General features: G+C 45.7%; 1 protein-coding gene across 2 annotated transcripts; it reads left to right on the forward strand.

Moving 5' to 3' along the window:
* Positions 1–496: 496 nt before the first annotated feature.
* socs7 (suppressor of cytokine signaling 7) lies at positions 497–22,247 on the forward strand. Of its 2 annotated transcripts, NM_001128059.1 has the most exon segments (10): positions 695–1,225; positions 11,483–11,547; positions 12,074–12,178; positions 12,330–12,431; positions 13,308–13,438; positions 13,578–13,746; positions 13,910–14,038; positions 14,697–14,832; positions 18,819–18,978; positions 20,818–21,886. In NM_001128059.1, coding segments are annotated over 9 exon segments (1,419 nt in total). In that variant the 5' UTR covers positions 695–764; the 3' UTR covers positions 18,940–18,978; positions 20,818–21,886.
* The last annotated feature ends 1,184 nt before the right edge of the window (positions 22,248–23,431 follow it).

Genomic DNA, 23,431 nt, shown 5'->3' on the forward strand with positions numbered 1-23,431 from the left:
GATAGATTCTAAAACTTGAGCGGCAGGCTCGGGGTTTAAACACCCGGGCCTCATCAAACCACGTGGTACTTATAGTTTGTTAGTTTATTACATTTTTTTTCATTTTCTTATTTATTTGTTTATTATTTATTTACATTGTTTCTGAGGAATTTTTGTTTCGCTTTAGGGTTTCCCTTAGAGCGATCTTTTTCTTTTCTTTATTAGTAAATGTGCCCCTAAGGGTTGCAAGTGACACAGTGTTCAGGCCATAAATACAAAATGTAATTATATTTAATATGACACATGGCCCCTATGTTTATATCTGCATGGAGCCACATAGACAAAAGAAGCTTTTGATAGTGTCCCTGGCTACATCAAAGTCAAGTGTCTACCAGCCAGCTGGAAAATATCTTACCCACCAACAAAATGGCGATGCCAACATGCTGCGACAATTCTCTGAACATTGTCCATAAAGCGTCCATGGTCATGTGATGCGTCATGACGCTGGGTGGGCGGAGCATTTCAGAGCTGTCGCTGTCACATACACACAGAGAGACAACAGTGACGTTCTGCAGAACCGGAAACAGGGGGCGGGCTCCGATGAGGGAGCTGCCAGGGATCGGGGAGCGGAGCTGGGAGAGGCCGAGGCTCGGGCCGGGGCCCGTAGAGCCACCGGGGACATGCGAGGGGCAGCGGCGGAGGAGGAGGCGGCCGCGTCCTATCGGGTGCTGAGCCGGTTGCTAGGCTGCGCTCCTGAGGCGGAGGACGCTGCAAGACCCCGGCTAATGGTGTTCCGGAACATGCTGAGAGGAGAGGAGGAGGGGGGAGAGGCCGCTCCGGAGCCCGAGGCTCTAGTGGAAGCGCTGCCTGCTGAAGGGAGCCCCCAGTCGGCGGAGCTGTGTAACCGGCACCGCAAGGCCGCGCAGCCCGGGCTGGGGCTGGAACTGCAACTGGGGGCCCTGGGACTGCGGGGGGCCGGCTGCCCCTGTGAGGAGACCAGCGATGCGCTGTTAGTGCTGGAAGCGCCGGAGGCCCGCCGGCTGGAGGAACAGGAGGAAGGGGAGGCAGCGGGACAGGCCCCGAGCAGGAGGGCCCAGAACAGGAAGGCCTCCCTGCGGAACCGACTCTCCAGGATCTTCCGCACCAAGAGCTGCGCCGGGCCCCCAGGAACTGCTGAGAGAGAGCTGGGGGGCTCCGGGGGGAGTCTGACTGACATGTCCCGGGACAGAGAGTTGGAGCTTGGCAGGTACACGGCGGCCCCCCGGCATCCATTCATTCATTCTGTACTGTTTGCTTATGTATTCCCTGACACGGCGGCCCCCCGGCATTCATTCATTCATTCTGTACTGTTTGCTTATGTATTCCCTGACACGGCGGCCCCCCGGCATTCATTCATTCATTCTGTACTGTTTGCTTATGTATTCCCTGACACGGCGGCCCCCCGGCATTCATTCATTCTGTACTGTTTGCTTATGTATTCCCTGACACGGCGGCCCCCCCGGCATTCATTCATTCTGTACTGTTTGCTTATGTATTCCCTGACACGGCGGCCCCCCGGCATTCATTCATTCATTCTGTACTGTTTGCTTATGTATTCCCTGACACGGCGGCCCCCCGGCATTCATTCATTCTGTACTGTTTGCTTATGTATTCCCTGACACGGCGGCCCCCCGGCATTCATTCTGTACTGTTTGCTTATGTATTCCCTGACACGGCGGCCCCCCGGCATTCATTCATTCTGTACTGTTTGCTTATGTATTCCCTGACACGGCGGCCCCCCGGCATTCATTCATTCTGTACTGTTTGCTTATGTATTCCCTGACACGGCGGCCCCCCGGCATTCATTCATTCTGTACTGTTTGCTTATGTATTCCCTGACACAGCGGCCCCCCGGCATTCATTCATTCTGTACTGTTTGCTTATGTATTCCCTGACACAGCGGCCCCCCGGCATTCATTCATTCTGTACTGTTTGCTTATGTATTCCCTGACACGGCGGCCCCCCGGCATTCATTCATTCTGTACTGTTTGCTTATGTATTCCCTGACACGGCGGCCCCCCCGGCATCCATTCATTCTGTACTGTTTGCTTATGTATTCCCTGACACGGCGGCCCCCCGGCATTCATTCATTCTGTACTGTTTGCTTATGTATTCCCTGACACAGCGGCCCCCCGGCATTCATTCATTCTGTACTGTTTGCTTATGTATTCCCTGACACGGCGGCCCCCCGGCATTCATTCATTCTGTACTGTTTGCTTATGTATTCCCTGACACGGCGGCCCCCCGGCATCCATTCATTCTGTACTGTTTGCTTATGTATTCCCTGACACGGCGGCCCCCCGGCATTCATTCATTCTGTACTGTTTGCTTATGTATTCCCTGACACGGCGGCCCCCCGGCATTCATTCATTCATTCTGTACTGTTTGCTTATGTATTCCCTGACACGGCGGCCCCCCGGCATTCATTCATTCTGTACTGTTTGCTTATGTATTCCCTGACACGGCGGCCCCCCGGCATTCATTCATTCTGTACTGTTTGCTTATGTATTCCCTGACACAGCGGCCCCCCGGCATTCATTCATTCTGTACTGTTTGCTTATGTATTCCCTGACACGGCGGCCCCCCGGCATTCATTCATTCTGTACTGTTTGCTTATGTATTCCCTGACACGGCGGCCCCCCGGCATTCATTCATTCTGTACTGTTTGCTTATGTATTCCCTGACACGGCGGCCCCCCGGCATCCATTCATTCTGTACTGTTTGCTTATGTATTCCCTGACACGGCGGCCCCCCGGCATCCATTCATTCTGTACTGTTTGCTTATGTATTCCCTGACACGGCGGCCCCCCGGCATTCATTCATTCTGTACTGTTTGCTTATGTATTCCCTGACACGGCGGCCCCCCGGCATTCATTCATTCTGTACTGTTTGCTTATGTATTCCCTGACACGGCGGCCCCCCGGCATTCATTCATTCTGTACTGTTTGCTTATGTATTCCCTGACACGGCGGCCCCCCGGCATTCATTCATTCTGTACTGTTTGCTTATGTATTCCCTGACACGGCGGCCCCCCGGCATTCATTCATTCTGTACTGTTTGCTTATGTATTCCCTGACACGGCGGCCCCCCGGCATTCATTCATTCTGTACTGTTTGCTTATGTATTCCCTGACACGGCGGCCCCCCGGCATTCATTCATTCTGTACTGTTTGCTTATGTATTCCCTGACACGGCGGCCCCCCGGCATTCATTCATTCTGTACTGTTTGCTTATGTATTCCCTGACACGGCGGCCCCCGGCATTCATTCATTCTGTACTGTTTGCTTATGTATTCCCTGACACGGCGGCCCCCCGGCATTCATTCATTCTGTACTGTTTGCTTATGTATTCCCTGACACGGCGGCCCCCCGGCATTCATTCATTCTGTACTGTTTGCTTATGTATTCCCTGACACGGCGGCCCCCCGGCATTCATTCATTCTGTACTGTTTGCTTATGTATTCCCTGACACGGCGGCCCCCGGCATTCATTCATTCTGTACTGTTTGCTTATGTATTCCCTGACACGGCGGCCCCCCGGCATTCATTCATTCTGTACTGTTTGCTTATGTATTCCCTGACACGGCGGCCCCCCGGCATTCATTCATTCTGTACTGTTTGCTTATGTATTCCCTGACACGGCGGCCCCCCGGCATTCATTCATTCTGTACTGTTTGCTTATGTATTCCCTGACACGGCGGCCCCCCGGCATTCATTCATTCTGTACTGTTTGCTTATTTATTCCCTGACACGGCGGCCCCCCGGCATTCATTCATTCTGTACTGTTTGCTTATGTATTCCCTGACACGGCGGCCCCCCGGCATTCATTCATTCTGTACTGTTTGCTTATTTATTCCCTGACAATAGGGGCCCTCCGGCCCCATGGGGCTTATAACCTGCACATGAGATTATGTTACAGTACTTTATATAGTGCCTGCCTATTATCCATCACTCACAGCAGCCCCTGCCCAGCAGAGCTTACAATCTAAAGTCCCTACCCCATTCACACACACAGAAGGGCCTGTATGGATTTGTTACATTTTCCCACTATGTTCCTCCTGTACCCCCAGCAGGTCAGGCCTCCCTGGTTTCCCTAATTCCCCTCCACATGGGGGGCCAGTATTCCAGCTTTGACAGGGACTCCATTTTCCTGGAAGGAGTTGTTCACCTTTACCTTTATTTTAAGTATAATGTAGAGCGTGCTATTCTGAGACAACTTGCAGTTGGTCTTCATATTTTATTTTTTGCTTTTTTTGAATTATTTAGCTTTTTGTTCAGCAGCGCTCCAAGTTGGAATTTTAGTAGCTATATGGTTGCTAGGGTCCTAGTTAACCTAGTAACCGGACAGCGGCGTGTAAACGGAACAGGAATATGAATAGAGAAGGGCCTACATAGATAGATAGTAATATAAAGTAACAATAACAATAGAATTGTAGTCTCACAGAGCAATAGTTGTTTGCCCGCCTGGGTCAGTGACCCCCATCTGAATGTTGGAAAGAGTCTAAAGAAGAAGGCAAATCATTCAAAAACTATAAAAAAAATGAAGACCAATAGAAAAGTTACTAAGAATAGGCCATTCTATAATGTACTTATGATTAACCTGAAATTGACTCACCCCTTTAAGGGAATCCGAATCCCTAAATAATTCATCCATGAGTGCAGCACTCCCTTTTGTATATAGCGTTTCCCATCCCCAATGGATGTACGTCAGTGGGTCTGATCCATCTCCTTCAAGAACCGATTCCTAACGACCATATGGGCCATACAGTTTCACTGAGGTGCAGTTTTGGTGCTCAGGTGAAAATTTACAAATGTATTAGCTACAGCCGGAAATACTCTGCGCACCAAAGGTACTGGGCTGGTGCTGGGGCTTATATGGTTTCTTAAATTATGGTTTCTACCTGTATTTACTGTGTATGGGATCCATTATCCGGAAACCCATTATCCAGAAAGTTCAGAATTACACGAAGGCCATAGACTCCATTTTAATCAAATAATTTACATTTTTAAAAATGATTTTCTTTTTCTTTGTAACAATTAAACAGAACCTTGTACTTGATCCCAACTAAGATATAATTACCCCTTATTGGGGGCAGAACAGCCCTATTGGGTTTATTTCATGGTTAAATGATTCCCTTTTCTCTGTAATAATAAAACAGTACCTGTACTTGGTCCCAACTAAGATATAATTACCCCTTATTGGGGGCAGAACAGCCCTATTGGGTTTATTTCATGGTTAAATGATTCCCTTTTCTCTGTAATAATAAAACAGTACCTGTACTTGATCCCAACTAAGATATAATTACCCCTTATTGGGGCAGAACAGCCCTATTGGGTTTATTTCATGGTTAAATGATTCCCTTTTCTCTGTAATAATAAAACAGTACCTGTACTTGATCCCAACTAAGATATAATTACCCCTTATTGGGGGCAGAACAGCCCTATTGGGTTTATTTCATGGTTAAATGATTCCCTTTTCTCTGTAATAATAAAACAGTACCTGTACTTGATCCCAACTAAGATATAATTACCCCTTATTGGGGGCAGAACAGCCCTATTGGGTTTATTTCATGGTTAAATGATTCCCTTTTCTCTGTAATAATAAAACAGTACCTGTACTTGATCCCAACTAAGATATAATTACCCCTTATTGGGGCAGAACAATCCTATTGGGTTTATTTAATGGTTAAATGATTCCCTTTTCTCTGTAATAATAAAACAGTACCTGTACTTGATCCCAACTAAGATATAATTACCCCTTATTGGGGCAGAACAGCCCTATTGGGTTTATTTCATGGTTAAATGAGTTTAAAGTACAGAATTATGGAAAGACTCCCTAGATGGAAAACCCCAGGTCCCGAGCATTCTGGATAACAGGTCCCATACCTGTATGTGCATTCTGTTGATATACTATAATGCATATTACGGCAATACAACGATGTTGATTTTCTCTTATGTGTGAATTGGGTGATAGGATACAGTGATACTGAATTCTATTGAAGGGCTGGTTCACCTTTAAGATACATTTTACTATGTTAAAGAAAGCCACCATTTTTGCAATTGGTTTGCATTATTTATTTTTTTATAGTTTTTTCATTATTTGCTTTCCTCTTCTGCTTCTCTTCAGCTTTCAAATCGGGGTCACTGACCCTGGCAGCCAAAAACTATTGCTTGGTATGGCTTCAATTTTATTGTTATTGTTACTTTTTATGCAGGCCCTCTGCTATTCATATTCCCATATTTTGTTTAAACCACTGCCTGGTTGCTAGGGAAATAAGACCCTAGCAACCAGATAGCTGCTAAAATACAAAATGGGAAGCTGCTGAGCAAAAAGCTAAATAACTGAAAAAACATAAAAACTGAAGACCAATTGCAAATTGTCTCAGAATATCTACATCATATTAAAAGTTAAGTTAAAGGATGAACTACCCCTGTAAGTTATGATTGTTCCTTATAATAGGGCTCTATTGCCATGTGATTCAATCATGTGATGTGTCAAATGTTTAAAAATTCTTGATGAATTTGTACCGCTTGATAAAGGCGTTGTCTACATTGAATAAAACATTAAAGGAGAAGGAAAGTTATAAATCACAGACAAAGCTGGACTGGGGTTCAGAATAGTCCCTGGCCTTTTAAGTACCCAGAGTTTTCTGCTAACGGGGCACTGGGCATTGGGTAAGGGATAGTAATCACTGGGGGGTGCCTAACCTGTCTCCATGTCATTTACCCTTTCCTCCTTCTTTAATATTGCCTGTTTGACCTATTGATTTACAGCCATTTGGGGTGTGATTTTAATAAGAAAAGCCCTATATTCCACTGGATGAAAAAGATATACATTCAAAATATACAAAAATAACATGCTCTAGCAGTACAGTTATAGAATCTCTTATCTGGAATTCTTGTGACCTGGGGGTTGTTCGGATAAGGGATCATTCTGTAATTGATCCTTACTGGGGGCAGAACAGCCCTATTGGGTTTATTTCATGGTTAAATGATTCCCTTTTCTCTGTAATAATAAAACTGTACCTGTACTTGATCCCAACTAAGATATAATTACCCCTTATTGGGGGCAGAACAGCCCTATTGGGTTTATTTCATGGTTAAATGATTCCCTTTTCTCTGTAATAATAAAACAGTACCTGTACTTGATCCCAACTAAGATATGATTACCCCTTATTGGGGGCAGAACAGTCCTATTGGGTTTATTTCATGGTTAAATGATTCCCTTTTCTCTGTAATAATAAAACAATACCTGTACTTGATCCCAACTAAGATATAATTACCCCTTATTGGGGCAGAACAGTCCTATTGGGTTTATTTAATGGTTAAATGATTCCCTTTTCTCTGTAATAATAAAACAGTACCTGTACTTGATCCCAACTAAGATATAATTACCCCTTATTGGGGGCAGAACAGCCCTATTGGGTTTATTTAATGGTTAAATGATTTCATTTTCTCTGTAATAATAAAACAGTACCTGTACTTGATCCCAACTAAGATATAATTACCCCTTATTGGGGCAGAACAGCCCTATTGGGTTTATTTCATGGTTAAATGATTCCCTTTTCTCTGTAATAATAAAACGGTACCTGTACTTGATCCCAAACAATATTTGTGGGTTTATTTCATGTTTAATTGATGTTTTAGTAGACTTAAGGTGATTATGGAAAGATCCCTTATCCCGAAGACCCCAGGTCCTGAGCATTCTGGAAAACAGCTGCCATACCTGTATTCTCATCAGGACTGTGGAGTCAGTACATAAAGCCGGCCATACATGTTCAGATTTTAATCTTCTTCCGAGGAACATTCGGATATCTGTCATACGTTTAAATGCAACGCTCTGAAACTCACATTCAGCCTAAAACTGTAGGATAAAGCCCTACAAATAACCAATGGGAGGATGTTCTGAGCATGAAACAGTTGGCAGCACCAATGGTACAAAAGTGACTCCCACTGTAGGCCCCCAAGGATTTCACCAGATTTTATCCTTATCCAACTGAAATTTTCTAACCTGTCCGACTAAATGACCGAACGCCATGATATAAGAATTATCAAGACAATGATTTGGAGCCCACACTCTGTCTGAAAATTGTACAAAATGGGTTCATTATTCGGACAAATCTTTTATGAAGGATTCGGGGTTCGGCCAAATCCGAAAACGTGGATTCAGTGCATCCCTACTCTGTATATTTATTTCCTTATTCCTATAATTAATGTATCTTTATACCTCCCCGCTGGCACGATGTTCCCACCCTGTTTGTTGCTATACAATCTGCACTTCCACCCAGCGCTTAGTTTCCCAACACATTACAGCATGACCCTCGCCGCTGCCCGTATGTGTCCTGCGGCTGCTTGCACTTCCCTTCGTTGTGCAATGGGTAATATGTAAGGTACCGCGTGACAGCCTGTGTGGTGGAAACGTGAAAAAGAAATTAAGGCATAATTGAGAGAAATTGAGGGGTGTATACCCCACAAACAAGAAATCACATTTGTGATTTTTAAATATTAACTGTGTATTTTCAGCTTTAAAATGGTGGTCACTGACCCAACTGCCCCTGGGTTGGCTGTGATTAAATCAAATGCCTGGTTTCTATAGGCTGCTGCCCATTGTTGATAAATGAGCCCAACTGGATACCTTACCCTTAAGGGGAAATTTACTTTTATTGTTGAATAGGGACAGTAAGATTGCGGGACAACTGGCCATTTAGCTTCGTTTGTTTTGTTGTTGTTTTTGCAGCTGCTCATTTTATCTCTAAAGCACCATTACCACAAAAAGGCACGTAATGTACTCTTGTGTTTATAAAATGCCAGCAAATTCCTCAATGTTGTGCAATAAATGGGTGTATACCTTAAACATACAAGAACAAATACAAAAACAACCAATAACAATATAAGAGGTAAAGAGAGCCCTGCCAAAAAGAGCTTACAATTTATAGGTTGAACATAAAAAGCTAAATAACCGAAAAACCATTAAAAAAAATAATAAAAAAATAAAGACCAATTGCAAGTTGTCTCAGCGTAGCAATCTCTACATGGCTAATGTCTCAGGAACCACTAAAATTGAAGATTTACTTACACAGACTGAGCACTTTTCTACCCCCCCCCCCCCCTTTTCCTTTCTGAGCCCCCTTCTCTCTCCCACTATGAAGACTTCAAAGAGGTGCCCACTGGGTGCTCACTGTCTTTGCTCCAATTAAAATCAATCAGGCATGCACAGGGGCACCTCTTTGAGGTCATCACAGTTGGAGAGAGAAGGAGGGCTCAAAAAGCAAAATGGGCGGAGCTTCGTGCTAGACAAGGAAGTCAGTAAAAAAGCTGCAGTTCACATATGATAGATTAAGTCATAACAGGATTCTGGAAAGATTGAAACCCATTTCAGACAGATGCAATTTATATGGTCACTTATTGGTGTTATTTGCCCTTTAAACTGTTTTCATTACTTCTATTGACCAAATTATTATTAACATTTATTTATAAAGCGCCAACATATCCCGCAGCGCTGTACAATAAGTGGGTTTCATACATTGGGCATACAGAGTAACATATAAAGCAATCAATAACCGATACAAGGGGTGAAGAGGGCCCTGCCCAAAAGAGCTTACAGTCTACAAGGAATTCTATATATTCCACCCACATAAGAAGGGTTGCTGCTAATGCTACTTCGTGCCTCTGCCATGTTTGTTAGTAGGGAGGTGCAGTGTGTTCCTTCCCTTTCCCCCATGAGTGTGTCATGTCATCACATGTGTACAGCAATAACATGTTGCTATAGAGCCTCACGTGTAGCAGCCGCTGCTTTGGGTATAGGGGGGGAGTCCTTTGTTCCCTCCCATGAGAATCGGCTGCTCATTCAGTGAGAGTCCAGAGTGCTCGCTGCAGGTCTGTCGGCTGGAAACAAGCTGCCGAGGGGGTGTTCATAGGTGGGTTACCTGCTAAAGGCATTTTTTTTTTCATTATGCAAAAAACTGTTTTTAGTTGGAGTTCCCTTTAAGAGTTTATACAGAACTTATTTTTTTATATGTATTTGGCTCATGTTGAATATATTTGTACAGGTATGGGATCCATTATCCAGAATGCTTGGGGCCTGGGGTTTTCCGGATAAGGGGTTTTTCATTAATTTGCATCACTATACCTTGTCTGCTAAAAATCATTTAAACATTAAATAAACCCAATAGGACTGTTCTGCCCCCAATAAGGGGTAATTATATCTTAGTTGGGATCAAGTACAGGTACTGTTTTATTATTACAGAGAAAAGGGAATCATTTAACCATGAAATAAACCCAATAGGGCTGTTCTGCCCCCAATAAGGGGTAATTATATCTTAGTTGGGATCAAGTACAGGTACTGTTTTATTACTACAGAGAAAAGGGAATCATTTAACCATGAAATAAACCCAATAGGGCTGTTCTGCCCCCAATAAGGGGTAATTATATCTTAGTTGGGATCAAGTACAGGTACTGCTTTATTATTACAGAGAAAAGGGAATCATTTAACCATGAAATAAACCCAATATGGCTGTTCTGCCCCCAATAAGGGGTAATTATATCTTAGTTGGGATCAAGTACAGGTACTGTTTTATTATTACAGAGAAAAGGGAATCATTTAACCATGAAATAAACCCAATAGGGCTGTTCTGCCCCCAATAAGGGGTAATTATATCTTAGTTGGGATCAAGTACAGGTACTGTTTTATTATTACAGAGAAAAGGGAATCATTTTTAAAAATGAAATTTATTTGCTTATTATGGAGTCTATGGGAGACCTTCCTTTAATTCTGAGCTTTCTGGATAAAGGATTTCCAGATAACAGATCCTTTACCTGTATACAGTCATGGTTAAAGGAAAGCAAGTGGAAGGTTTAGGCTAGTGGTTCTTCTTTACTGGCTGTAGGACCACTTCTTGCTGTTCTCAATTGGCTAAAGTGGGAATTGTATGGAAGTGCCGGGGGGCTCACTTGCCACCATTAGAAGAATAAATGAGCCGTGGGTGTGGGTAGAATTTTTGGTTCTGCCCTGAAGCCCAGTAAGTGACTCCATGAGTGACACTGATGTCTAAGACTCCAGAAACATCACCAGCCCCTAGTGAGTTTCATAGGTTCATCTGGTTTCATCTGATTTTGCTTTTTTGTCGGTTGGGTTTGGGTCAGGTTTAGCAGTACTGCAGCTCCTACTTGCAGATGCTAATGTACTGAGAAGGAATGTTGTGGGTGGCCAGGCACTTGGGGGGTGGTTAAGCGCTGCGTGGCCCAGATCGCCCCTAATATATCATTTTCTTTCATTTTGACTTTCCGACTCATTTCAAGCACATAGGTCCTGATCCCTTCCTGCTTAAGGTCATGAAGAGGATTTTGTAATTGTAACAATACAAACCACTAATCTGTGGATTTCTCTTGTTTCTGAAATGATTCTTTGTAAGCCAGTGAGGTTGGGTTTTTTTCAAAATATTGTTTTGTTTTTCTGTTTATTATATAGGAAGCCGCGATTGACCAGAACTCAAAGTGCCTTTTCTCCAGTCTCCTTCAGTCCGCTCTTCACTGGTGAGTTGATGGGAAGAAAGGATTCTGGCTACATGTGACCGTGAGAAATGACAAAACGTATATAGTGAATAAAGTACCCCCATTGTAAAATCTAGGTTATTATAAGGCACAGAGGAGTTCCATGACCCTATAAATGGATGAGGCTGAAGGCCAAGTGCTTTTATACGGGTCATGGAACTCTGAGGTGACTCCTAACATCCTCATATTTTACAACAGAAGGTACTTTATTATAATACGCAAGTTTTAGTGAATCATGTGACAGAAATTACATCACTAAGCTCCGATTATAACTGATGAAATCACTACTCGCTGTTTATAAGGATATCATTTATGGTTTGGTCCCATAGGGAAATGTCCAAACTGTATATTATATGGTTATATACATTCGAGCGTTATAGCAAGGCTCTGCTTGCGTCTCAAGATAAAACCGATCAAACTGTTCCTTCTAAGTTACCGCTATATTGAATATCACAGACTATGAGGGTGGGTAGATACAAGTCTCATGTGTTTTTTGGCTTTTGTGCAGGTGAAACGGTGTCGCTTGTGGACGTGGACATTTCACAGAGAGGATCCTCCTCTACACATCCTCCCACTCCCCCTCCGCCTCCCCGTAGGAGCCTCAGCCTTTTAGGTATCTCCCTCTTTTTTTCCACTTTCTCTTCGGTTGCTTCCAGCCAATTCAGTTGTGCCGAGCTTCTCTGTACAGTGTGTTGATGGGTGCTGAATTATACCACTAGGGAATTTAATTCATGGTTATTTTATACTTTCCTTATTTGATCCAGATGACATTGGTGGAATTCAACCAGCGTCTGTTCTAGTGGGACCCATGGGATCCTCTCTGCAGTCTTTCCCACTGCCCCCACCTCCTCCTCCACATGCCCCAGGTAAATAGTTGCATTGTTAAAGCCAAATCCTTGTAGTATGTACCTTATCCTGCTTCTAGTGACCATTTCATATGTAAAATAGGGTGCCCCACCAATAAAGCTCTTCAGGTAGCCATACACAAGCTAATTTCAGCTGCCAAGTCAGGTCCTTCAGGCCAGTTTGGCAGCTGCTCGTGTATGGGCAACACCGACGGGCCTACCCGACCAATATTGGGCAGATCTTGATCTGGCATGTTTGATTTTTCCATCGGATCTAGAACCACTATGGCTTGTTAATGCAGCCCTCGGTCTGACAGCCCATATACCTTCCATTTTAATTCAGTCATTTGATCCTAGGGCCTACTGATCGCATTAGCCCAATATTGCCCACCATAGGTAGGCATATGGGGAGACAATCTGCTCCTTTGGCAACCTTGCCAAACGAATGGTTTACACCGTGTATGGCCACCTTTCCAGTTTAAAAAAAAACAAGAAAACTGCCCATATGGAGGAATTAGTCAGGATTCTATTTGTGATTCAACTGACATATTCCAATATGGCAGAACTGACATATGACATTGATGGGCTGGACAACTGAAAGGGATAATTTGAGTTCTGATATTGGTGGCTGGTTTCTCTGTGTGGACCCAGAATGACACATATGTGATGTATACATGCAGCTGATTGGCTGATCTGAGCTGGAGTAAACCTATTGCAATAATTGCCTCTAGACATCCTGGAGTTTTGTAGCCATATTTGTTTGACCTGTTAGGTAGAATGGCAGGTAATGCCTATGTGCTGTAAATATGTCCCCAATCTTCCACCAATCACAGCCTTGCTCATATCCTTGACAAATGCATTTTTGATATAACTGGTTTTATTTTCTTCATTTTGCAGAACCTTTACCACGCTTGGTTCCGCTAAGACCAACTGAGTGTGTCCCAGTTCCACTGGTGCAGCCGCTGCAGTGCCCCCTATTTAAACAGGACCCTAGTAGCTTTGCTGCCAGCCTGCGGGAGCTTGAGAAGGTATGGAGCTCACTAGCTGCAATGTATAGGGTGCCAGGATACCTTATTGGCCTTTTATGGTTTTCTCTGTCTGCTTAGCATAACTTTCTGCTTATTTTATGTGACTGCCATAACTGTTTGACCTTCTCTTCTCCTGCAGTGTGGTTGGTACTGGGGTCCAATGAACTGGGAGGATGCAGAAATGAAGCTGAAGGCGAAACCAGACGGCTCCTTTCTGGTGCGAGATAGTTCAGACCCTCGGTACATTCTTAGTCTGAGTTTCCGATCACAGGGCATCACCCACCACACACGCATGGAACACTATAGAGGTGAGGGCTATTAATCCCTGTGAGGGCATAGGGTGGCTGGATTCAGCATGTTTAACAGTGGATGAGGGCCAGCGATAATGGGGTGTATGTGAAACCAGTTAGGTATATTGATGTTGTATTGGTTTGTGCCCTGTAATACCCTGTACTCTGCAATCTCTCCTAGGCACATTCAGCCTCTGGTGCCACCCGAAGTTTGAGGATCGCTGTCAGTCGGTAGTGGAGTTTATTAAACGTGCCATCATGCACTCTAAGAATGGGAAGTTCCTGTATTTTCTTCGCTCGCGAGTACCAGGTCAGGAATCTGGGGGCCAAACATGCATGGAAAATCTTCTTTCTCTTTACTGCTTTCTTATTGTTATCTGTGGCGGGCTCAGATGGACAATGTGTTCTTGCAGTGTTTCATGTGTGCATGGGTATGCCAAACATATTAACTTTATGCCAAAGTCATATTTAACTCCAGGTCTTCTTCACTGTTTTATTATGTTCATGGGACACAATTTGAAACTGATACTGTGCCATAGCCAGAACTCGACATCCCGCGGCTTACCCTTTTATTGCTGTGTCATGGCCAGGACCTGACATCCTTGGGATTGCCTTTTCTAATGAATTATATACCAGGACCCAACATCTTAGGATGATCCTTTTACCTGATACTATGCCATGGCCAGGACCTGACATCCTTGGGATTGCCTTTTCTAATTAATTATATACCAGGACCCAACATCTTAGGATGATCCTTTTACCTGATACTATGCCATGGCCAGGACCTGACATCCTGGGATGATTTTTTTTTTCTTTATGAATTTTTAATTGCTGTATTTTCAGGGCTTATCTGTTGCATGGTTCTACAGTACTTTTGTATTACTCACTCCATATACTTCATGCATCCTTATGTTCCACAAACTGGACTGTTTTGTGCATTAGTTTATATCTTACTTTCCGCTCCACAGGTCTCCCCCCTACCCCAGTTCAGCTTTTGTACCCCGTTTCCCGCTTCAGCAATGTGAAGTCCCTGCAGCACTTGTGCCGCTTTCGTATTCGGCAGCTGGTCCGGATCGACCACATTCCAGAGCTCCCACTACCCAAGTAAGTATTAATTTCCCTGACATTATGTAGTCTGTAAAGGGAGAAAATCCTATCCACACCCGACCCTAACCCCCCATGTGTCCCATCCAAACCTAACCCTGACCTGAAGCGCCTCTGTATTTATAGACCCGCACAAGCCCTGCAACTTTTTGACAAAATGGGGCAGGATACGCAGATGAGGGTCTGTAAATAGCAAAGTCTCTAGGCAGAAGTGGGGTATAGTATGGTTGCGGGCAGGTGCATGGTAAAGTTTAGCCTGAATCCTCCCCAAATCCACCTGACCTCTGAGTAAACATACGGTCCCCAAGGGTTTCGGGCCTGCCCACACATTACTAGTTAGCCATAAGCTCTCAATTACCTTTATTAAGTGGCCATACACCCGGGGTGCAGATTTAAGCTGCCGATTTGGACGGCATTTTATCTGTCCATGTATGAGCCCTTTCAACTGACCTGCCCCGCTAATACCTGGGTGAAAATTGGGCAGGTTTAAAAATGTTGTTGAGGCAAGGGTGGCATTGTTCCATTGATGTTGCCCTCGCACTGATGGCCTGTATTTGTCGTTTTTGGGCCAAATGATTGAATCAGCCTAATATCACACACCTCAGGGTGGGCATGGGAAAGAGCCGCTTATTGGTGACCAAACAAGCGGATCTGTTAGTGTATGGCTAGCTTTTAGTAACTAATTGGCTTCAAATCTAACAATGCCCATTATCTTTTTTTTTTTCATTTTTGAAAGGGGACATATTGTGTGAAAAAACAAAGTGCCAGTGCATTGCACTCTTATAAATACAGAAAGCAAGTGGTGTTTTAAGCTGATTTATTGAAAATTTCTGCATGTCCTGCCCATTAGTTCCACTTCCTGCTGCCTCATTTCCTAGACTGCAAGGGTGCCAGTGGCACAACCAATCAGAAGCTAGCCTGGTCTGATAGGGAACTAAAGTCTTGGCTTGTCTGACTACAAGGCTGTAATTGGCTACCCCCCTCCTCCTGTGCTTCTGGCAGGGACCGCTAGAATATGGCCACCCCTCATTTAAAACACAGACAAGGACTGTAGCAGATTTATAGGGAGCTCCAGTATGGGGGCAATTTTTAGCCCAAAGTAAAACCAACACTATATAAACACTATATATTATTCATTATTAGAGGGGATTTCACTTATCCTGTATGGTAATGATAGTGCTGTAGGCTCCGTGCATGGCCTTTATGCCAGGGGGCAACAAAGAGAAGAATTGTGTGGCTTTATGTCATGTGTGCGGGATACAGAGCTGTGTCAATATGGATTCCAGCAGGGTGGGAATCGCTGAAAGCCTCCTCTGTATCGGGCCATTCCCAGGCCTCACATAGAACAGTGTGCGCTTGTGGCCCCGCGAGGTCATTGTGGCTCCTCGTTGCACTTGGCAGCAAATACAAGATAACGGCAGTTTGGAAAAGCCGAAACCGCACATCCAAAAATACTCCCTTATAGAGGGGAGCGTTCAAGGATTGCACTCTGCCTGTGCCCAAAGCTTGCTCAGATTTCCCAGGATACACTGCAGCTTGCAGAATTGCACTCTCTTTCTAAATGGTCCAGGTATCCAGATACAAGGCTGACTATTAAAGGGGAACTCCACCCAAACACAATTTACGGTTTTTGCAATATACATCAGTTAAAAATTATGCAGCCTTTTCATGATTTTTAATGTAATAATCTGGTTTGGAACAGTTCCCTAAGCCCCGCCCCCTGTTACCCTGCTGTTCTGGCTGGCTACTTTGAATCTGATAGTAGTCGCCTATCCTCAGCCTGCCTTCAGCCTGCATCCCCCCAACCCCACAATTTCCTGCTGCACACGCGATGTCAATAAGTTATGGAACATCCCAGTGCAATGCATTGTGGGTTATGTAGTTCCTGCATGTTGTCTGTAATGGTATTTATTCCTACTGGTTAAAGGAACAGATTAAAGTGATAGGGATATTAGGGGTTTCTGTGTTGTATGATGTAATACAGTTTGGTTTGGAAGCCGGAGTTCCCCTTTAATCAGAAGCCTAGGTATGGCAGGAGGCTCTTTCTAGATTGTTGCGCGTCAGTTCCCTATTACTTTAGCCACAATGCAAGTAACCGGCATGGGTATAATGATAGAGGCCATGTTGGGTTTTTCACATTATATAATCAAAGTTATTTCCCTGGAGACAAGTGGGAAGCGATTCAGCTGGGAGAAGTGACAGAACCAGATGCCACAGTATTTCAGCTGAGAGCTCTGCTGTAATGGGAATAATGCTTGTATAAATGGTTTCTATCCAAGGGGGTCTTCCCAGTCAGGTACCTGTTATCTCCTGTGCTATGTTATTGTAACTGGCGAGAGCTTAAAGGGACAGTACAGCACATTGTGCAGCCCTCTGCCCCCCGCTGTAATGTCCTGCTCATATATTGGTTTTGCCTGCGCAAAGGGAAGCTTTCAGGCTTTTGGTGTAACAAATACTCAAGGGCCATTGAGGCAAATGAGGATGTTATGTTTTGACTTAAGGGGAACTACACCCAAAACTTACGCTTTTTGAAAAGAAAGCAACATTTCAAGCAACTTTGCAATATACATCTATTCAAAAATGTGCAGCCTTTCATGATGTTTAACGTAATAATCTGGTTTGGAACAGTTCCCTAAGCCCCGCCCCCTGTTCCCCATCTGATCTGGCTGACTACTTTGTGACTCAGATAAACTGTAAGGGCTCTGGTACACGGGGAGATTAGTCGCCCGCGGCAAAACTCCCTGCTCGCGGGCGACTAATCTCCCCGTGTACCAGAGCCCTAACAGTAGTGCCTGTCCCTCAGCCTGCCTCCTCCCAATCCCACAATTCCCTGCTGCACACGTGATGTTAATAAGGAAAGGAACATCCCAGTGCAGTGCATTGTGGGTTATGTAGTTCCTGCATGCTGTCTGTAAGCTGTGGAGAAGTTGTTACAATTTGTAACATCAGTGTTTCAGTCCCTCCTCCCCTGCCAGGATTTCAAATGATGCAGAAAGAGAAGAGCTGTTTTGCAGCTGGATTTCAGCATATAAAAATGGTATTTATTTATACTTTCTGAAGATTACAGTGATATTAGGGGTTTCTGTGCTGTATGATGTAACACAGTTTGGTTTGGAAGCCGGAGTTCCCCTTTAATCAGCAGCCTAGGTATGGCATGGGGGTCTTGTTGACGTGTGCGGGTTTGGAGCAAAGGATAGGGTGCTGGCACTAAGGGAAGGTTCCGCCCTATCATACAGTACATGGCACTTAGTACCTCCCAGTCACTGCCACTGTTGCAGTCTGTGTGCAAATACAGTTTTTCCCTACTGTGTAATTACCATTTCCAAATTAGCAGTTAACACTAAACAGAGCCCCTGCTAAGTGGTGTTTTTGCAGAGCTGGGAGGTCTGTGGGTTCCAGCACGGTTGGAGGGGGGGGCTTGATCCAATCTCACAGCCTTGCAAGCCATTTGGTGCCTGTCAGAGGCAGGAACTGTTTTAGCATAAGCGCATGAAGTGGGTCAGTGTTCTGGGGTCGCTGACTTGTTAGCTGGGGGGGGGGGGGGGGGGGGCTGCCTTCTCTTTGATCACTTGCCCGTGTACTTACATCTCATTGAACTTATATGTTGTGCCTGTTATTCTAGCTGCTTCTGTTATCATTATTCCTCATATAGTGTCATTTATTTATGTAGCTCCAGCACAGACGCTCAGGCTGTGTATATGGTGGGGTTCTTAGCCTTTCTGGATGGGACCCAGATTAGAGAGGCATCAGTGTTGGGGGGGCATGTCAGTCCAAATGCAGCTTTAGTTAAGAGACAGTCATGATTTCACCTAGAGGTCATCCTATCCCTTTAAAAACTCAGAGTCCAAAATGAGGATTTGAATCTGTATTTCATCCCGATCTATGGCTTTTTCACCATTTTTCTGCACAGAAGTACTTTCCTTGTCATCTCAGTAGCGATCTAGTAAATACATGTCGAAACCAAAATCCTGTCCCTTTCTTTTCAGACCCCTCATCTCATACCTGCGCAAGTTCTATTATTACGACCCCCAGGAGGAGGTATACCTTTGTCTAAAGGAGGCGCGGCATCTGAACAAATTGGAGTCTGGGAGCGAGAGCTCCACGTAGCGAGGATTCCGCGCTTTCCCTCTTCATAGGCCGAACCAGGTAAGCAAATAGAGTCTTTGGATTATTCATTGTTTTATTAAAACTTTTATAGTGAATCCCACAGCCGGGACTGGTGTCAGTGGCACCCAGTAGTGATGTATGGGCCTTCCCGATTCCCATGGGATCCGCGGGTAGGTGGGATCACGCCAAGTTTCTGACACCATTGCTGGGCCGCAAGCGGGTTTGGGTTGAGCTCTTCCTTTAGCTCTCTTCCCACCTGTGCCCACTTCTGCCTCCGGTGTGAGCCTTTTATAGACTTGCCCCTCCTTGGCCCTGCCCCCTTCCGTGGGGGGGCGGGGTCTATAAATTTGAAGGCATGCTGGGTTAGGGTTGGTTGTGGGTAGTGGAGCAGTGGGTTAGGGTTGGTTGTGGGTAGTGGAGCAGTGGGTTAGGGTTGGTTGTGGGTAGTGGAGCAGTGGGTTAGGGTTGGTTGTGGGTAGTGGAGCAGTGGGTTAGGGTTGGTTGTGGGTAGTGGAGCAGCGGGTTAGGGTTGGTTGTGGGCAGTGGGTTAGGGTTGGTTGTGGGTAGTGGAGCAGCGGGTTAGGGTTGGTTGTGGGTAGTGGAGCAGCGGGTTAGGGTTGGTTGTGGGTAGTGGAGCAGTGGGTTAGGGTTGGTTGTGGGTAGTGGAGCAGCGGGTTAGGGTTGGTTGTGGGTAGTGGAGCAGCGGGTTAGGGTTGGTTGTGGGTAGTGGAGCAGCGGGTTAGGGTTGGTTGTGGGTAGTGGAGCAGCGGGTTAGGGTTGGTTGTGGGTAGTGGAGCAGCGGGTTAGGGTTGGTTGTGGGTAGTGGAGCAGCGGGTTAGGGTTGGTTGTGGGTAGTGGAGCAGCGGGTTAGGGTTGGTTGTGGGTAGTGAAGCAGTGAATTAGGGTTGGTTGTGGGTAGTTGGTTAGGGTTGGTTGTGGGTAGTGGAGCAGTGGGTTAGGGTTGGTTGTGGGTAGTGGAGCAGCGGGTTAGGGTTGGTTGTGGGTAGTGGAGCAGCGGGTTAGGGTTGGTTGTGGGTAGTGGAGTAGCGGGTTAGGGTTGGTTGTGGGTAGTGGAGCAGTGGGTTAGGGTTGGTTGTGGGTAGTGGAGTAGTGGGTTAGGGTTGGTTGTGGGTAGTGGAGCAGTGGGTTAGGGTTGGTTGTGGGTAGTGGAGCAGCGGGTTAGGGTTGGTTGTGGGCAGTTGGTTAGGGTTGGTTGTGGGTAGTGAAGCAGTGGATTAGGGTTGGTTGTGGGTAGTTGGTTAGGGTTGGTTGTGGGTAGTGGAGCAGTGGGTTAGGGTTGGTTGTGGGTAGTGGAGCAGTGGGTTAGGGTTGGTTGTGGGTAGTGGAGCAGTGGGTTAGGGTTGGTTGTGGGTAGTGGAGCAGTGGGTTAGGGTTGGTTGTGGGTAGTGGAGCAGTGGGTTAGGGTTGGTTGTGGGTAGTGGAGCAGTGGGTTAGGGTTGGTTGTGAGTCGACTTTTTGACGAACCATGCATCACTTGTGCCCAAGGCAACCCCCCTTCCCCCGTCGCCACAGTGAAGTGATAAGTCCCTACCCTTAATTCCGGCCCTGTTGAGTGCAGGTTTCATTGTGGAACTTATTTTAACCTGGAAATATGGCCCATTCTTATTAGCATATCATAAGTAATACTTCAGGATTGGCAGGGAATTCAGGCACCTGAGAAACTCAGCCAATCCCAGCAGTTCTCTCTTTTGACGGTCATGGATTTTAAAATGTTATGACTTGTGCAATGGAAGAATTCTAGACCAACATCTGACATTGGATGGGGCTGACATAAGCCTATTTATTACTATATATATATATATATATATATATATATATATTAATATTTATTTGTCACTTGTTGTTTTGTTTCGGTAGGATGCAGAATGCTGAGCAAGAGAACAATGGATGACCCTGGGGATGTTTGAATTAGAGGCTGCAGTTCTGACTGGCTAGCGTGGTCCCTCTTACTCCGGTAGCCACATTGCCCCCTTTTGTAGGAGTTGGAATACCAAGCAAGTTGTTTGGCACACCAAGCTTATCCACATTGGCACTGAGGGAGCTGAAGTTATATAGAGCCCTGCCTCCATCCTCGGTGTTCTGGCCTATCCCTGAACTGGAAACCATCCCTCAAGGGTCAGGGGAATTGGCATTCTGTTCTCTAGGCCGCTCCATCATCTGGGTTTCCATGGTTGTTCTACCGATACTGTAACAGGATACAATGAGCGTATTCATCTCACAGATGCTGAATATCTCCTTGAAGTGAAAGGGTACAGCCAAGCCGCGCCTGTCCCTGGCCACACACACATGATACTACTGATGCTTTTGTCTCCCCACTGGACGTGGGATCAGGTTTTTCAGTTTCTCCAGCGTTATACTACTGATTGGACTTGCTGTTACTTCTGCAACGTAGGGACTCCGTATCCCAAAACTCTTGTCTCTTCTTATCTCAAGATTCCTTTCTCCAAGGTGTTAAAACCGGTCTAAACACTGGAGTCCGTTCACTGGAGATCAAGCCAACTCCTTTAATGAACTGGTTGCCAGACAGCCGGCGTACTTGAAGAGGTTCGTGGGTGGAAAGCGGAGAGCGATGGTGAATATATCTGCTGCCCTTAGCGGGAAGGACTGATACCTTTCATCCATTTCACAGGACTAAAACAAAAAAAAAAAAAAACCAAGTTTCTTTTCCTCTCCAGCACAATTCTTTCCCCCATTTCCTCCCTCCCTTTTATTCTTTTGTGTATATTTTGTTTCTTATGCGCTTAATTTATTGAACGATAGTCTGGGTGTAATTTATTTTCCCTTCCCTCGTTATTCCCCCGCTGCTTGTGGGTTTTTTGAATCTGTAACAAGGAAAACCGTAAAACATTGGCGGTTGTTTCGGGGGGTTCTGTCCTGTGCGTGTGTGCGGCTTCTGTGCCCGTATGGAGCCCCCCCCCCCCCCCCCCGTGGCCAGTTTGACGTGTCCTTCAAGCTCTGTTTGTACATATTGTCTTTTAGGCATGACTGAGGCACATCGGTTCATTTCAAAAACATATATATATTTTTGACTCCCCCGAATATTCCTTTCTTTGCAGTGGTTGAATAGGAAAAAACTGCACATTTGTTTTTTGTGTCAGTGGTCTGTCTTTCTACTTTGTCTCCTCGGTTTCCCCCCCCCCCCTGACCCAGAGAAACAAAAGCACTCGCCCCCCCCCCCCCTCTCTCCTCCTCACATCCTCATGGTGCTTCTGGGTCTGCACTTTGCTGTTGGATTTTTCAAGAGGGGGCGGAGAGCGGGTTTAAAATAAACTGTTTAGAAATAACAGCACTGCGGAGTGAAATATGTAGTATGTTTTATTTACCCTCATCTGCTTTAGCCACGTGGTCATAGTTAATTCCGGACGGTAGGAGATTTACCTGTCAGAGTCAATCAACCTTTCCCTCGCTGTCTTTTATTTTGAAGTGATGCATTCTGGGGATTGTAGTCTTTCTGCTTTTCATACTTAATGGTACACAGACTCGCATCCCAGAAGCCATCACTTTAATGGAACAATGTTGAGGATGGGGTTGACTGACTGCCCATCTAAGAAGGGGAAATGGTCCCTGCAAGTCAGAAGTAATGGATTCCTGGGGCTTGAAGTGCCTCTGATTTCCATGGTAGGAGGCAGGTCCGGACTGGGATTCTATATAGGCCCTGGGATTCCAAGTACGAAGAGGCCCAAGCAGCCCCCCAGCCCAATAAATAGTGACTGTCTATGGCACCTTACAGCCCCCCTGGCATTCCCAGTACCCAGAGGCACAAACAGCCCCCCCAGCCCAATAAATAGTGACTGTCTATGGCACCTTACAGCAGCCCCCCTGGCATTCCCAGTACCCAGAGGCACAAACAGCCCCCCAGCCCAATAAATAGTGACTGTCTGTGGCACCTTACAGCAGCCCCCCTGGCATTCCCAGTACCCAGAGGCACAAACAGCCCCCCCAGCCCAATAAATAGTGACTGTCTATGGCATCTTACAGCCCCCCTGGCATTCCCAGTACCCAGAGGCACAAACAGCCCCCCAGCCCAATAAATAGTGACTGTCTGTGGCACCTTACAGCCCCCCTGGCATTCCCAGTACCCAGAGGCACAAACAGCCCCCCCAGCCCAATAAATAGTGACTGTCTGTGGCACCTTACAGCCCCCCTGGCATTCCCAGTACCCAGAGGCACAAACAGCCCCCCCAGCCCAATAAATAGTGACTGTCTGTGGCACCTTACAGCCCCCCTGGCATTCCCAGTACCCAGAGGCACAAACAGCCCCCCAGCCCAATAAATAGTGACTGCCTATGGCACCTTACAGCCCCCCTGGCATTCCCAGTACCCAGAGGCACAAACAGCCCCCCCAGCCCAATAAATAGTGACTGTCTGTGGCACCTTACAGCAGCCCTGGCATTCCCAGTACCCAGAGGCACAAACAGCCCCCCCAGCCCAATAAATAGTTACTGTCTGTGGCACTTTACAGCCCCCCTGG

Source organism: Xenopus tropicalis, chromosome 10, assembly GCF_000004195.4.
Source record: "Xenopus tropicalis strain Nigerian chromosome 10, UCB_Xtro_10.0, whole genome shotgun sequence".
Classification (NCBI taxonomy): Eukaryota; Metazoa; Chordata; class Amphibia; order Anura; family Pipidae; genus Xenopus; species Xenopus tropicalis.